We start from the raw sequence: 17,883 nt of genomic DNA, 5'->3' as shown, positions 1-17,883 counted from the left end.
TTGCAAATGGGTACCCAGTAGCCCGAGAAGGAAAAGTGATTGTTAAACTTGTTGTTTTGACTGTTTATTCCAAGTGAGTAGAAAAGTAATTCATTGGCTCTGGTAATATTGGTGTTGTACTGAAGCATGACAGCAGACCTGGAGTTAAGTGCTCTGTATCTCTTGGTATTTTTCACTTTTGCCTCTGTGATATTGCTGGAATAGTGTAAATATTCATTCATTCTCACTCACTCACTAACCAGGAAGTTTCCTCAATCATATTGATCATATCATTAATTGGTACCTGTTTCATTTGCTTAATGTTGCAGTTGTGTAATGTTATTGCCCACATGAGTGTTGTGGTGGGGTTTCGATTACAACTGGATATTGATTGGTTACTCAGTTCTGATTATCAGGCTGTGTGAATGCTAAGGAGCTCTACTTATCCCCCCAACACGCAAATGGTACTTTTTTTGACACTTTTAATATCAATAACAACAATAACACTGACCTATTCCATGAAGCCTTGTTTCTACGACAATATTACAAGTGCTTGTGTTTGTCTGGGAGTTCATAGCTTAAGCAGTGATTCATAGAATAGGGGTTTGATGATTGATTCTCCTGTCTGTGCTTGGAGTACCATGAATAAATCATTCATGAATGAATTATTTGTTGTATCCATTTTGGTCGAATGTTATTTGTGTAGACATGAACAGTTTTGATTGATTTTTTTTGGCATAGAAGTATTAAGGTTGTCAGGGGAGGTTTTAGTTTTACAAACATTTGTCGACCCAGTGTTTCACCTGCAAATTTGATATACATGTGGTCAAGTTAGAAACTTGCATCAGGGGTGACATAAATCGTTTGGTTTGTCAGTATCAATAATTTACCCAATTTCCCGTTGATGTTGCATTATGATTGTTGTAAATATGTCTGCTTTGATTTGCCTTGATTTGAATCGATTTTCCATATTGAAATTTTGATTCAATCATTTTCAATTTGATTCTTCATTCAAGATTTTATTTAACTCTCAGAGTTGCCATTTTTAGCGTGAAATCCATCGTCAACACAATGTCTACTAACAACAGTTCTCATTGGATAATTAGCCTGGCGTCAGTCAATCATGCTTTGCCTTATTCCAGCGCTTGAAACTGCTCTAGTTAGAGTGAGAATTATGTTCTGGCTGCAAAAATAATGTAGAGAGGTACTCAAAAATTGAATGCATAGTGATTATGTTTATCAAAAATCAACACGAAGCTGTCAGATTCGATTTTGATGTATCGAAATTGAATTATGGCAGCCCTAGTGAAAAATAACATCTACACATACCTGTTGACATAAACAGTAATCATGTTGTAGGTAAATTTTATAAAATTCAGAGTGAGTGTGGGTTTTGCACCCCTATTAGCAATATTTGATAACTCTGATGGCAGGGAACACCAGAAAGGGGCTTCACACATTGTACTCATGTGGGGAACTGAACCCAGGTTTGGGCATGATGAGTGAGCACTTTAACCACACGGCTACCTCACTGCCGTAATCAGATTTAGTACAGGCATAAGAAACTAATGCAGCTGACATGTTTGCCATCCGCAGTAGTGATCACAGTTAGGACATTCGCTCAAGCTAAAGCACCAACATTTTTTTAATCATTAACATAATTTTACATTTACGTCAGTTCTTGCGTCTTTTCAAAATTGAACCATAGAACTTCGTGTCTGAAATGAAAGCTGTTATTCATGTCAACTATCGTAGAAAACCTAGCATATGATTGCTTTCTGTCAAAATGGCAAAAGTAGAAAAAAAAAAGAACTTGCTAATTCTTCAAGCCTACTGCTTCTAATCAAGTTCCTACAGAAAAGTTGCAAGGAACTCAGACTATTTTGACAAGTTTGAGTGCAAGTGATTATAGTGAAATTGAAAAAACCTTGAGAGATGCAGAAACTGAATGCAGACATGAGTGACTCATGTAAGTCGATCTAAGGCTGCCCAGTGAAAAATTTTTAAAAGATAAATCAGTGTTAGATGTTTGAAATAACTGGCCTTTTTTAAACCAATGGTAGTTTGCTATGTGTGTGATAGGCATGGAAAAAATTAATAGTTTACAAAATTCACAAATAGTTTAGTATAGCAGTTGCAAAATGAAAAAAATATTTTTTTTCTTCAGTAGTTTAAGGGGTTTTGGAAGTTGAAACACATTTACAATCCAGTGATCATTTAGGTGCATATTAGGATGGGTCAGTGAGTCTAGTTTTACACTGCACTCAGTATTCAAGCCACATGTTGGCGGTTTGTAAATAGTCTAGTCAGTCCAGTGATCAACGTTATGAGCATTGATCTACCTAGTTATCACACAGTGACATCTGTCAACCAAGTAAGCAAGCCTGGCCATCTGACACCGTTCGTTACCTCTTGGAATTTTGCTGAGAGCTGCATTAAACAACAAACAAATACTGTCTGAAACTCAGTCATCCTGCTTTCCAGCTATACAATGTGAAATAAGTAAAGGGACTATGATATATAACATAGTGAATATCACCTGAGTGTCTTTTGATATCAAATATATCACCACATGCTGATAAAAGTGATATAACTCATAGACTTTTGATATCAAAAGACACCAGGGTGAGATTTTATTTATCATACAATATCATTTGGCATTAATTTACCATGAAAAGTGTAACTCTCTTAACGCGGTACTGCCATTAGACTTGCAGTGCAACCATGCCATAGTATTGTGATGTCATCAAGTTTATGACGTCATAGAATTGTGATGTCAACAGGTTTTGACGCCATATATTGAGAGTCGTATAATGGGCGATCTTTTTGTTGCGAGGGGCCATAACTCAGACAGAACCCAGCAAACACGTTGCCATGGTCACCTTCATTGAAAAAACGATCGTTTACGACGAAAAGCCATTAACTGACCCGTGTTTTGCTTTGATTTTTAGTTTAGAAAGGCATCCTTTGTTTAATTTCCATGTACAGTACGAACTGACACGATATAGATAAAGCCGGAAAACGCAATGAAAAATCGGTATATTCTCATGGCATTTCCTACGACAGAAGTACGAGGCATTGCAAGTCTTGCATGTCATAGCATTCAGGACAATTCTTTTCATATGTTATCATCCCCTTTGTTATTTCCATCGGTAATTCATTAACAACTGTTGCATTAAAATTCTACAAATAGTTCCCATACTACCACCAATCTCAATGCAAACAATCGGAGATACTGGGAGATACACCTCCAATCAATGAATATCCCCTTTAAGGTCTCACCCCCATTTGTGATTATTACACGTCCCTGACAATTGAAGAAATTTGGTATAGAATGTAACAGTTAGTTAGAAATAATAGTATATTAATTACGTTTTAAGAAGCTCACTCATCTGAATCCATTTTTGTTTTAACTCTGACACTACTCTATATTTTATGTATATTTATAAAAGTGCTATAGACCTATTATCCAAGCAGTTATTCAGTTGCATCAGAGTTTTTATAGTTGGCAAGAAAATATTTACCCCTTATAAAATAAGTCCATCAGTCAGTGTTGAGAGTCATTTTACATATGTGAATTTATTGATTCATTTCTTACAAAAAAATAACACAACTTCAAGTTCTTAATATAAATAGTCATATACAGAGATTTGTCTCAACAAACACATATATCCCAAGAGGATGTGCATGATATAGAATTACACATGTGTTTCTTGTTTTGATAACAATATATTGACAAATATTCCGCATGACAGACCATATATCATCTAACTTTAACTTTGTTTCATGATTTTTATTCAACAGTTATTAAAAAAAACTTTAGGCTATGTAGGTTTGTTATAAATTTAACAGATAACATGTACAATGACTGAATAAAGTTGTGCATCAATAATTTATTATTAAAGTACACCTGCATAAAAAAAAGATAGAAATACAGAATTGTACAGTGCAGCTACAATTTAAAGTGGGAAAAGATTATGACTTTTTTTTAACATATTTGTGTTAAAATTTGAAAAATCAATTTATTTTATCAAAACATGAAGAGCAGGCTCTAATAAATACAATATCAGCTTTTTCTTGACTATTGTGAAGGCAAGCTGTATGTAGACACAACAGTGGGTTCATTCGCACGACGTCGACCCGTCGAGTCGTATACAATCAAACCACGATAACGGCAGGTCGCCTTCCTGCGAATGCAACTGGTAGCCAATTATGTTAAACAATAGACGGCTAGTGTGTGTTTAGCGATTTAATCCCCTGTGGTTGGGGGATCGTATAAAAAATAAACCAACTAAGATATCGGTTGGTGGGCATTTCATTATTAGCAATAAGTAAATGTACAAATGTGGAATTCAAAAGGACATTATTGAAGTTTAACAACGTGTGAGGCAGCATCGGCGTAGTGTAGGACATCAATATCTCCCCCTCTTTCAAGTTGCCGAGTCATCTCTGGACTTCCTGGTATTTCTTCTTCTTTGGAGGGAGGCGTTGACCAGCGGCATATTGGACCAGCAGGATCTCATTCTTTTTTTCTTCTCCTATCAGGAATCGGATCAATTCAAATATATTTGGATGTGCCTTGGCAATAATCTTTTTAAGGTGACCATGCCACCCCTCCAGATGGTTATTGGTGCGGGGCCCTTCGGTGTTGTGGTGGTTCCATACGGGTGGTGCCTGGTCTCCTTCAATCCACTGGTGATCGGTTAATTGCTCACACCTTCGGTCGAGGGGCATATCTGCTAGTGTCTGCAGCCACACACCGTCGATCTAACAAATAAAATACATATTAATTATTTACCTATTAATTCGCATTAGGCACGAGTTTACATAAGAAAATTCTTGTAAAACGTTTCACGTACTAGTAAATCTAAACGTTGAAAATAAATGAATATTGAAAAGTATGCTTACATCGGCTAATGGAACCAAAGGCAGCACTGCACAATGTCGAACGAATCGGTTGATTTCAGGATTGTGGCTGTAATCTACCTGGAGACCGAACTGTTGGGCTTTCCTCCCCTTTCTATGTAGAGCCAGGGAAGACAGACATCACTGCATTCTTGGATGCTACCTCAAAGTCCATCTGTCTTTGAGATGCCTGTCTTTGAGATCACCCACCCTTGTTAATCCCCTGTTAAAACAACATCAAACATCAAAGACAAACTGGAGGTCGCCTTCCTGCGAATGGAAAAGTTCGGAGGGTCGACGTCGTGAGAATACCCCCAACAGTGAAATGTAAACCTTTGTTGCTTCAACACTTAACAGTGCCATTTATTATACCAGAGATTGAAATTTATAATCAGTATGAATATATGTATTTTTCTTTTTAGTTATGCAATAAAGACAGAATTTGGAAAGTGCCCTTGAATATGTACTTATCCTAGTAATACTACTTCTTCTGTGTCTGAAGTGTTATATTTAATAAATGAATATTTTAATATTGTTCCCTTTTATTAAAAATTGAGAAAAAAAATGCCCAAAATTCAGTATGATTAAAATGCTGTAGAAATTTGCTGTTGTGATTTATGCATTATTTGTCCATTTTGTGATTTTATATACATGAGAAAGTAGATTTTAGCATGTATATCATATTTTAAAATTGCATGGCTACATGTAGGTTATGATTGACATAATTCGTCCGTTACTGTTATCTTACAATTACGTGACTGTTGTTTCTCACTTCTTTCTCTACCTGCTAAACATTTGTGTTGTCAAAAGTGTCAATCCCATCTTGTATGACCCGATGAAATTTACGTAACATGACTTTCATTGTTTCTCATTTTGTGCACCCCATCAGCTCCTTGCCGCAGTGAGTTACATGAATGCAGCCACATCGACTGTAATACTAAAGCGATTTGAGCACATATACAATGAAAATACAGCACAGTTTTAAATGTGTGGTTCTGAGACATCTAGTGCCAAACTTAAATTACCGATTGCGAAACGGCAACAAATTGACAAAACATGACGATCAGCTGATTCCACCGTCTAGCTTCGAACTGCTATTTCTCGATACATTCTAGAAATACAAGCAGTCATGACTATCCCAAGTGTTTCATAGAAAATTGGAATAAATATTTCAGGACACAGTATTTGCTAGATCATCTTAAAAGGAAAAAAATCTATGGTTCATGCAACTGCATGTACGTTCCCTGTGAAGGTGAAGGCTATACTGGTTAACTGTCTCTAAGTGTAATAGTAACATGTATGGCTCACATCCGACATGCGCTGTCAGTTTAAGGGTGGACCGTCTGGATCAGCGCATCTGGCGGTTTAGTGAAGGGAAGATGATTTCAAAAAGATCGCCCATTGATGACATCAGGACATTGTACAAAATCTGTGAAAGTGATATCCACTAAGGATTGTATTGGATGATAGATGAGCTTTATGCATTGTACATGTGTAGTCATTATCAAACCTGGGTTTTGTCTTGATGAACCAGTCATTTAACTACTAGGCTACCCCATTGTTTCAAAATACAAAAGAGTCAAGAGAATCATAAGGATCATAATATAAGTTATCACATCGTGTTGAGGGAAATACAGGGTTTTATCACAACCTTACGAGGGACTGATAAAACCCTCTATTTCCCGAGACATGATCTGATAACGCATTTATCTAGCTGAATGTTTTCACTAAATCAAAACAAAACAACCCACATCGAATCAACTCACACATTGATCACAGTGCTCGGCATGTTACTAAAGGCTTGTCGATGCACGCTTTTCTCACTTCGCGTCGTCACCGAGGCGTAGTGGGGTGATATGACTTTCGTAGCGGGAGTCCACTACTTTTATACTCCCGCTCGTGGCTCGCGATAGATGTACATGGTACTTGATGTAAACGAGTGCAGACAGTAAAACCCTTTGGTTTACTTTTTTGTTTACAATGTCGATAGACATCATGTGTTGGCCAGTTTCCAGGTGTTATTGAGTATTTGTAGCACGGGAATATTTCATTTGAAACCTCCGGCTGACGACATCGGTTCCAAATGCATTCCCGTACTTCAAATACTCAATAACACCCGGAAATCAGCCAACACATGGCGTTTATCTCCTAATTGATGACACAGTCTTGGATGTTGCAGTACTTGTGCTACATTTTGTTGTTTGTTTTACAGGTGAAGTTTGTGGCTGTGAATTGCTGGTGGCCGGATGGGCAGTGTCGGAAACGTTACAAGTTCCTGATGTTTCCTGTGCTGTTTGTGTACCACACACATCTTGATGGCTTCAGATACCTAGGTTTGAAAACATACTATTTTAGTGTAGTTGTTAGGACACATATATAGTATTCCCAGAAATTATTGAGAATCATGTTGCGTCATGTAACTCATTACGTTTATTAACTTCTGGCGTTTTACTTACATAAACATGTTAAAACATCATCCTTTTACAGTCTCAGTCTTGTTTTAGTACTTAATTAGACCTACTCGCTCAGCAATGCATGCCTGAATATGCCTGGGCACACTACCCATCAAAGTTTGTAGGTAATTGTGTGACAGGGTATCCCAATATTGGACCACCTCGGCCTTCATATCTTCAATATTTCTCAGTCCCTTTTGGTTTATTCTGTCCTTCATGACTCCCCACACATTCTCAATTGGGTTTAGGTCTGGGCTGTAACTGGGCCAGTCTAAAACTTGAACATTTTCGCCCGACAACCACTGTTTTGTGTAGCGCGCAGTGTGTTTTGGGTCATTATCATGCTGGAAAATCCAATCATCTTCATACAATGTTTGTGCTGTCGGAAGAAGGTGACCATTTAGAATGTCAACGCATCTTTCTTTTGTCAAGTTTCCCGTGAAAACACACAATGGCGTCACTCCGCGAACCGATATGCTACCCCACATGTGAAACTTCGGGCTATGTTTTGATCGCTGGTAGATAGGTTTGACAGTATCTTTGGTCCAAATTTTCACACAATTAGGGAAAAGCCAAACAGAACTTTCATCCGAAAAGAAAACATTATCCCAATCTTGATTTTCATGAGCCCGACACCAGTTTAAACGTTTTTCCTTTTGTGCATCTTTCATCAACGGCGAGGGAATTCCACATTTTTTCCCCCAATTAAGTCTCTGTAATTCCTGCCTAACTGTTTCATTGCATACCTGAGGACTTCCTCTGCTAATCATTTCATTTCTGATGTTCTCAACACTTTTCAATTTGCCCCTACTCACAATCTGCCCAAGTCTTCGGCGATCCACAACACTGAATTTCCCAGGCCGACCTGTCCCTGCTTTGTGCTCTATCCCGGTTCCTGTTTGAATATTCTTCAAAGTTCTGTATACTGTAGACAGAGGAATACCATGTCTACAAGCTAACACTTTAGCATCACTCTCACCCCTTTCAAAATCATCTAGAATGAGCTTTCTTTTCTCTCTTGCGGTAAATTCTGCCATGTCAACACAGGAAGCCGTCTGCTCAGACAAGGGAGATAACTCTTGACGTAATGAGCTGCCTTCTAAGCCTTCAAGAGTTGTTTCCCTTATTTAGTATGCTTAGTGCATAGTGAAAGCCCTTTTTCCAATGTTAGCATCATTAGAAAAAAAACAAAGATTTTCTCAATAATTTCTGGGAACACTGTACGACAGCTTCCCAGTGCCTAAAGGTCACACTTACTGACAGCAATAGTATTTTGTTAACCCCAAAATTGGTTACATGAAGTCAGTGAAATATGTTCTCTCATATAAGATTCACCAAATAATAAGAGCCTAGATTTTTTAATTCCGCCACGTGTAAAGATGGTTGTACGTGCCATACAGTAACGTTAACTTTGGACTATCTGAGCTCTAAGAGAGCTTCGAAAAATCTTGGCCCTGAGTGTTGAGAAACTATAGTAGTTTTGATCAACCTTATATTGATTAAATACAACTTAGTGTTTTTTCATTATCTTATTCACTGTTTTGTGACATTTGTGAAATCCACAATGAATCTGTACTGAAGATGTTTTTGACGCATTCGTTCTGAATGGCACACATCGACGAGCTTTGTTGGCTTGCTTTATAAAATTAGTGTTGTCTGGTAGTATGACGAGATGTATCTGAATGGAGGCAGACATGCTCGCATCACATCGCATGCTTAAATCTGTAAGTGCAGTTTTCTTAAGTCGATATTCAGTGCCATAAGAACTGACTCCCTGTGGCATTTTCTTTAAGATGCTTATTATATTTTAAGAACAATGAATTGCGTATAAGTGTAACTGCTGTCTTATGAGGAACATAACCACCATTCCTTAAAAAACCAGAAATTCTTGAATTTAGTTAAAAGTTTCGTGTTAATAATAGGAATATATCTTGCTTTGTTTATGATGTCTGTTTCTCTGTTTCAGGCGAGATGGCTGCTGAGCACATGGTGACATTTGTAGAAGACATCACCTATCCGATTACTGCCTTCTACTCCCATGACCAGGTGAAGAGCTTTGTGGCCAAGCATGACGTAAGTTGAAAAACGTGATGTGATGTTGCAACCTCTGTCACATCACGCTGGTCAGAACCAAGGGTGTGTGGTTATTCTGCAACAATCCTCAAGGAAGTGATTGTGACATCAGATATTGTTTGATGTTATTTCATTTATCAAATTGTCGGCCACTTTGGTTGCATGTCTTTTACCCTAATTATACAGCATTGCTCATTGTGTTGATCACTGGTTTGTACATGTCGTCATATCCCAATGGCATAGATCAATGCTAATGCTGTTAATCCCTGGATTGTCTTGTCCAAACTCAATCATTTACATATAACTAGAATGTGACTGAGTGCAGCTTAAACTGAACTCACTAATCACTGGTTTGTCTGATTCAGGCTTTATTTGTTTTATATCCTGCTTTATAGAGAAAAGAAACAAATGGAGAAGTAAGAGTGCTCTATATGCTTCTGCGGAGATTATTTGTGGCTTTTTACCTTTCATAAGTGAGTGAGTGAAAGTTGCTTGATGGCACAGTCAACGTATGTCATAGTCTGTCACTTATTGGTTCTGGACCACACAGACAGTTGATTGACAGCAAAGGCAGTGCTTTCAAGCCACTATGATACATAATCAGCAAGGTCAAAGATCGTGACCAGCTGAGATATCTCCTGACCATATTATGATATAAATGAAAACAAAAGGTACAGGGGATCTGTATCAGAACCAGAATTTCCTGAATGTTGAGAAGCATGATGTGGCATGGGCTCACTCTGGTCCTGTAACCCCACCTGGTGACCAGCATTAGATCTGGGGACCCATTCTGAGTGAAATTTTGCAGTTTTTACTCTCTTCATACGATTCCCGTGAAGATACAGGTTAGAACTGGCCTTCATTAACACACGTTTATCGTAAGGGGCGACTAACTGGATCAAGTAGTCAGGCTTACTTTCTAGGTGGACAAATTTCATCATATCCCAATTGCAGTTAATCATTGGAGTGTCTGGTCCAGATTCAATCAATCTTTATTCATACTGAATGCAACAGGTCCTTAGTATACAAGAACATAGTACACACTTTCATAGGAAAGAATAATACAGTCACATCACAATGTGTCATATTGTATCAAAATGTCTCACATCAGACTCAGATGTGTACAGACTTTTGCCATATAACTGGAATATTGCTAAGTGTGGTTTTGTACAATAAACCAGCTAACAGACTCTTCATATGAAAATTCAGTTTATTTATCTTAGGTCTATATTAGATCATCAGTTGCTCTAGTTTGAGACTCTCATTCCTTTTTAATCACTCTCTGGCTTTATATTTTATTCAACATTTTTCCCAAATTCTGACTTGTTTCTTGTTTCAGAGTGCTGTGGTGGGCTACTTTGACCTCAACGCGTCTCCACAACCCCCAGGCTACCAACAGTTCTATTTTGCTTCCATGAGGATGCTGGAACAAGGTAGGTTCATGACTGGTGTAGGAAATACACAGTGATTTACCGACTGATGGCTTTGGCCTCTCTAGGTATGAGTAGAGTACTCCACGTTGCATGGACTGAAAGCCTTGTCCTTTGATGGAGGCTCATAGCACACTAATACACTAGACTGATAGGTAGTAGACAGTATCTTTTGTAATTCCAGGACAAGAAAGCCACCTCTAACAATATTTTACTGACTTCTAAATTTTGAACCTATTCTGACAGAAGGTTTATTTGCTAAAGGCTTGAGAGCAGACAGCCATTTCACACACTGCAGCCATTCCTTGGTGATGCTCTGTAGTGTTGACTACACACGCTCCAATCGTCAGTGATGTGGTGTAACCTCATTCTGTAACAATTCCTTTGGTGATACTTGTGTTCAGGACTGTTCGATTCTGTTGCTAGATCCTTACAACCAGATCAAGTTCTGCATCTTTCCGAGGAAGTCTCTGGCGGAGTCATACAATTTGACACAGAGTAACGATGTTGCGTTGCTGCGTGTTGCCAACTCCACACTGGTGAGATCTCTTACGTGTGTGATATCTATCACAAACCAGGCAGTATCATATATACTACTCAAAACAGCTGAAGTAACACTTTATTCTTTCTCATTCATGTTAGACCATGAACATACAGGTTAGAATTGGTCTATAGTAAAGAAGCGATTACAGGATCAGGACTCATACTCTCTGACTTGGCTGACACGTCATTGCATCCCAGTTTCATAGATTGATGCTCATGCTGTTGATCACTGGATTGCCTGCTGCATGCACAAAAATATAAACAGAAAGAATTCTTTTTCAGAAATATCCTCGAGACTTTAATCTGACCAGCTCCCAGCTTGTGATGTGGAGTCTTCAAAATCGACAAAAAGTATGTTCCACCAATCACCTCATAACAGTTAGATGACATTGTGTTGAATGTTTAGATTATCATGCATGTTATGCTGTGAGTAGGGAGATATTGTTTGTATGATTTTTTGGGGGAAAGATAAGATGATTCAGACAGTTTCTTTTCTCTATACCTGTGTAAAGAAGCCTTGAGTATGTGCAAGAATTATGTTCACTGCTCAGTTAGTATGAGGTTCTAGGACTTCAGTCCTGCCCCACAACAAAGCACATGTGACACACAGGGTCTCACCTCAGGCAAGTGAGTTTGTTCAAAATTGCCTCAGTTTACCCATCAGAAAATGGGTACCCAGTGGGTATAAGTTATGTAGCTATTACCCTTCAAGTGCAGCTTAGGCTACAACATTGATCAGATTATATATGTACCCTTTGGGCAGGATATGCAATCTGGAATGATGAGTTATAAATACTCTACATTACATTACTTAAAATCATAGTGTAATTGTCCTTCGCTTCAGCCATTCTACTTCAGATGTAGACTAGTTTTACTTGTATAATGAAAATGGTCCCCACTGTGATACTGGAGGAATATGCTATATTATATTTATATTAGATATATTTATGGTAACATCTATGTATGGAATCTGAGTAGAAAGATGTGAAACTGTGGTTGATTGAGACTCCTGTGTGGGTAGAATTTCTCACCAGCAAGCTGTGCTTGTCATAAGAGTCCTCCTAAAGGATCAAGTGGTTGGTCTGCTTGGTGTCTTGTTTGATTGCGGTCTTTGTACTCCAACGATGTGGATCATCTCTTACAATATTGATTCCTGGATTGTCTGTTCACGTAACTAAGGTACGGTACTAAACAACAAATAAACAAACGGGACCTAACCTAGCATGGGAGTAATAAATAAATAAGTATGTAAATGATTTGTTTTCAGCCTATGGTAAGGTCTTTAGCACCTCTGGGAGTGAAGAGTTTGATATTGTCCAAGGAGATGGCTCAGGCACCAGCAGTCATTGCCTTCTATGCTCTCAACCCTCTGTTTGACACCAACCAACCGTATCATGTGGTGAGACCTTCAGTAACTTTCATACTGTTGTCATTCCTTTGTAAACTCAGCTGTTTTGGTACAGCGAGGTAGCCCTGTGGTTGAATTGCTCACTCATGTTGAAAAAGACATGGTTCTGATTTCTCGAAATAAACTTATTTTTTACTCAAATTTCAAACAGAGATTGAGAATTTGAAACAACTGATTTCCTAACTCATCTTCTTTTCAATCTTTTCAAGTCAATAAACCAAAACAACTGAAGCATACTGTCTACAAAACTCTAATTGCCTTCCTTGTTTGAATTAAATATTCATTTCAGTTTATTCTGGGAAATGCCTTTTCCTGCCTTTTCTCAAATTTGAGTAAAAAAATAAAAGAAATCAACCTAAAGTCAAAAAGCAGACTTACTTTTGTTTCAAGGAATTGGGCCTGGGAAAAGCCTTACTCACACATGCTTGTGGTTATTGTGGGTTTTGTGTTATGTAATGCACATGCATGGATAAAGAAGACAAGAAAAGTTTATGTGAGTGATGTTAATGTTTATGCATTTCTCTTTTCTGATACCTGTGAAGATCTGGGTTACAATTCAGCAAACCATGCTTGTCATAAGAGGTGACTAAACAGTGTTGGGTTTGGTTGACACCTGACATCACATCCCAACTGTGTAGATTGATATTCCAGCAGTTTTCCAACTGCATGGCAGCAGTCTGTAAATAATCGAGGCTATTCAGACAATCCAATGATCAACAGCATGAGCAATGATCTACACATTTAGGGTATGATTCCTTGTATCAACCAAAATAGAAGGCCTGACCAATGAGTTATTGGCGTGTTATGACAAACATGTGTTACTGAAGGTCAGTGCAAACCAGGATCTCCATGGGTTCAATAAAGATACTGACCTATGTAATGAGAATTGTATGAATGGCTTGTGGACGGCATGGTGGGCGAGCTGGCCATAACACCAGGCTAGTGATCCAAGACCTTGAGGCATTGGGAATGAGCCTACCTGTGACCACAGGTAAAAACCTTGGAGTCAACCTTGTGTTCTCACAACCCCTAGTCGACTGTACACAACCCTGTGTACTTATAGAATCCACAGGTCGGGAAATGAGCAGATGGTGACCACATAAATACGTGCAAACACGTAATTGTGGGTACAGACCTGTACAGTGGACTTGGACAAGGTATTGTGACTATCTGTCCCAGCCCGCTAAGCTGTGGATGGGTATCTTGTAATGATGAGAAAGCTGCAATAACTTGGCTACAAAAGTTATATGATCCCTGGGGAGTTGAGATTGATGATATGATGTGATGTTGAGATTGACATCCGATGATCGAGAGAAAAAAATACCTGCACATTGAGCATGTACTAGTTGCGTGGATGTGTTTGCTACATAAATATCCTATAATAAAATCTTGTGAGGAAACAGGTATCTGTGAAAAGTCCCACTGATTCCAGATGAAGGACCTGGCCCTGCAGTACCACAACTGTGAGGAGATCCACAACCTGGAGGATGCCATCTCACACTGGAGAAGCCAGGTCAGATCCGCCCAGGTCCAGTACCACCAGGTGGTCGAGTTCTGTGCAAACTACCGCAAACAACGCAACGTAGGACTCTACGACTTCAAATGCTGTGTTTCCCTTGCTTCCAATACCATAGCAGAGACGCCCACCCGGGCCCAGAATATCTGCGAGTACTGCATCCACAGGCCCACACAGATGGGGCCTGGGTGTTCCAGTATAGATATAGACCCTCAGGTAGAGGAGTGGACTATGGTGCAGACCAACTTCTGTAGGAATTCTATAGACAACTATAATGTAAATGAATATCATAGTCTGTGTTGTCAGTGGTGTCATGACGACACTGCTTCTGTAGTGCCTATATCAGACTTTTTACCAATGTCTTTCAGATCGGGAAAGCGAAGAGTGACTGATAGATATGTGTGGCAAGAAATTGAAGATAAGCCAAAACGGTTGTGTAAAAAATTGACATTACAGAAACTTCAGGGCCATGTGCCTTATGAAAATAGCTATAATTTTGAAGAATCCCTTCCAGAGAATTTTACGGGTTTGGGTTGTCGTAGTAACCGGACTGTCAACTTCTATGCAATGGATGCTGTGCGGCATTCCGTGTTTGCTGAGAGACTTGGTGTGGATGTGTCAACGTTACCACAGAATCCAGCTGTTGTTATTTTTGATAAGGAAGTAAGTATGAAACCTAGAAACTTTTGCACTGAACAAGTCGTGTGAATCTGTTAACTTTGGTGTAAAAATGAATAAGCCACCTCTACTTCCAGAATCAGTCAACAGTTTTCTCTGACTTTAACCATGCTAATGTTATGATTTCTTTGTGATTTTGTCTTATGGCCTGTGTAATTTTTTTTGGCACAAAGTGTATGTTAAGCGTACCAGGTGAATTCTTGGCACCGATTCATCTGTGAAAGTAGTGTGATATGGTGACAATGTTTTAAAAAATGTCAATTTTTAAACAAAGTAAGAATTTTGCAAAAATCCCAATATGGAGGAAAATAACATTTGTCCTCAAATTTGTCTGCTTTAAGGTCTATGTTTTACTTGCAGAATGAAGAACAGTACTTGCTCAAAGAAAATTTTACAGCCAAAAATGTTGGTGAGTTGTCAAATGCTCTGTTCTCATTCATGTTATTTTAGAAAGTTAACAGAGCTTTGTTGTGAACTGTATTCATGAGTTACTTCCCTTTCACCATAGCCTGAAAGTAAGCTCGGCAGTTACCCAATACCAAATGTTTCCCCATAGACTTCCATAGTAACCTTATGTTTTTTCAAAAATCATCCAGGCTTTCAATAGCCATTCCATGTACGCATGGGTACAGTCAGACCTTCAGACTACAATTAACACAATTTCTGGCCAATTTGTCTGACGTATTTGCCAAGCGCAGGAAGCAGAACACATCAACCCCAGTTTTGCTCAGAATGTTACCTACTGGAATATATCCTTACACATGTAAGTGTAAGTGACGGTGATAAAAACGACTAAATACTTAAATCCTTAAAATTGTGGTCAGTTTTAATTACTGGATGCATGTGCTTTTCAAAAACATAAACATCTTACACTATTTCATCCAATCACAGCTGTCACAGGTCTGTGTCCTTTCATTTGTTTCCATACAGTGGAGCACGTGATTCTAATATGGTGTAGTGGAACCTAAAGAAAAATGTAGAGACATCTTCTGATGTGTGATTTATGTAATGTATATACATGTATATGCATGACATTTCAAAACGTTTTCCTGTCAACATATCTATATGGCACAAGTATCTAGAAATCTGCTACACTGACAGAGCTGTAGGAGTTATACAATGTCTATTTCACCAAAGCAAAATGCATGTCTGCGTTAACAGGAAGAGTTTTCAATTCATACATATACCTTGGGACTCAAAAGAAAGGGGTCATGGGTTGATTCCATGTATGACTATTGCTGCCTAGATCATTCTAATCCAAAACATATTTTGAACAACACAAATCATGGAATTCATGCCAACATTGGACAGGTTTAAAATTAAGCAGCTTTAACATCCTGATGTACGTAAGGCTGGATGAAAACCTTTGCTAGCAAGTATAAAGTGAGGGGTTTGGATTATGCCTAACTGTCCGAGACACTGACCAGAGTACCCTGTTGCCTGTTAGGCTGTCAAGGCAAATGAAACCTTAAACAGATGAAATCACTTTTAGACCACAACACGATGAGAACTTACACTTAAATCCACTGATGTGTCAAGCCAAGACTTTGAAATAGCAAGTCAAAATTAATTTCGGTGTATTGTTTTGAGGCTGTTAGATTTGCCAATGTCGTATGTAATCCAGCTTGGAGGGAACAAAGTGAAAAAATCCACATAGCTGTAGAAATATATTGGTTACCCTGACCTAAACTGAATACTTTTAATTACAATTAACAGTATTTTTAACTTACCTTACCATAGGTCTTATGCATATTACCTCAAGCTTCGCTAGAAGAGATCAGACAGTCGTTGATTCGCCATTCCCTGGATGGCTACCTCATGTAATCTACGAATGTAGTCACGGAAGTGACGTGATCTCCCCACTCGCGCGAGAGCGCAGAATCCAAAATTCACTTTTACCTCTAGCGTTCGTCTGTTCGGACGTGTTTGGTTCGCTTAGTTTACCTACTTTGTGGTTTAATAAATTTGTTTTCTCACGGGTAGGTATGGTTTGTATCCCTTAGGTGTGCGTGTTTAGGTAAGTAATCATTTAACTGCACTTACTTTGCTACCTCGTGTTGTTTTTTTCTCTCACTTCGGGGTGGGTTCGCCCGCGTCGTGTGTGAGTGCGGCATGGCGTCCGTGGGGGTATTATATCTTGCTGGTTTTTTCTTCCTCCATGTGATTTTACATGTCGATTAGTATTTTTGCCCATGTTTCACAGCATTTATATGTTTTTCGTGCCACGTTGCGATGTACGCAGACAGCCATTTTGGTTGTTTGGCCTTCGCTGTCACGAGCTTACGGGCGTGCCTACTTTACAGTGGGGGTGCTGCATTTCTGGTATAGGGGTGTTTTTTCTACCTCCTAGCGTTGGTTTCAACGCATTGTTATGTTTGTTTGTTGCACTTAACTGTGTATATCTCCCCAGTTTTGCACTATCTGCTTGGGGCAGGAATCGGCGAATATCCCCACCCTTGGTGCCCGGATTGTGCGTCTCTAGCCTGCTCTTTTGACGGACACTGCCAGTACTGCGAGGCGTTATTGGTGGCGGATTTCGAGACTTATTGCGGCTAAGAGGAAGTTCTTTTCACAGCGGTAGAGAAGGTTGTCGTCTCCAGCGTCGTCGTTGGGATCTCTGCCGGACGACCCTGACTTACAACCGCCTTCAACGCCTGTGCCGACGCCTGGGATGGGGCGTTCGTCTGTGACGCCTGTACGTTTGTCCCCGGAACCACCTCGCTCGGATTCCATCGTGGATCTGTTTTCATCCAGATGCCTTGTCTCATCCGGAAGTCCAGAGGTTCCTGCGCTCTCTCCTGACGCCCGGTGCTGCTGCGATGCCAGCGTCTGGACATCTCGACACCAGCGCCTATGCCAACACCCGCGCCTTTGCTTACGCCAGCGCCTATGCCAGCG

The 17,883-nt window shown here is 39.2% G+C and overlaps 1 protein-coding gene across 2 annotated transcripts in view; it reads left to right on the top strand.

The window, feature by feature from the left end:
* The window catches only part of LOC137284618 (thioredoxin domain-containing protein 11-like), a 62,516-nt gene that overhangs the window by 4,977 nt on the left and 39,656 nt on the right, over positions 1–17,883 (top strand). For both annotated transcript variants that reach the window (XM_067816508.1, XM_067816507.1), the window contains exons 3-10: positions 7,097–7,217; positions 9,304–9,410; positions 10,750–10,843; positions 11,267–11,379; positions 11,666–11,734; positions 12,651–12,782; positions 14,224–14,970; positions 15,346–15,394. In XM_067816508.1, coding sequence (XP_067672609.1) covers positions 7,097–7,217; positions 9,304–9,410; positions 10,750–10,843; positions 11,267–11,379; positions 11,666–11,734; positions 12,651–12,782; positions 14,224–14,970; positions 15,346–15,394 — 1,432 coding nt within the window. The remainder of the gene's footprint in view (positions 1–7,096; positions 7,218–9,303; positions 9,411–10,749; positions 10,844–11,266; positions 11,380–11,665; positions 11,735–12,650; positions 12,783–14,223; positions 14,971–15,345; positions 15,395–17,883) is intronic.

Source organism: Haliotis asinina, chromosome 5 (assembly GCF_037392515.1).
Source record: "Haliotis asinina isolate JCU_RB_2024 chromosome 5, JCU_Hal_asi_v2, whole genome shotgun sequence".
In the NCBI taxonomy this organism is placed as follows: Eukaryota; Metazoa; Mollusca; class Gastropoda; order Lepetellida; family Haliotidae; genus Haliotis; species Haliotis asinina.
Note: the sequence above shows the minus strand (reverse complement) of the source record. Positions and strands in the feature narration are given on the sequence as shown.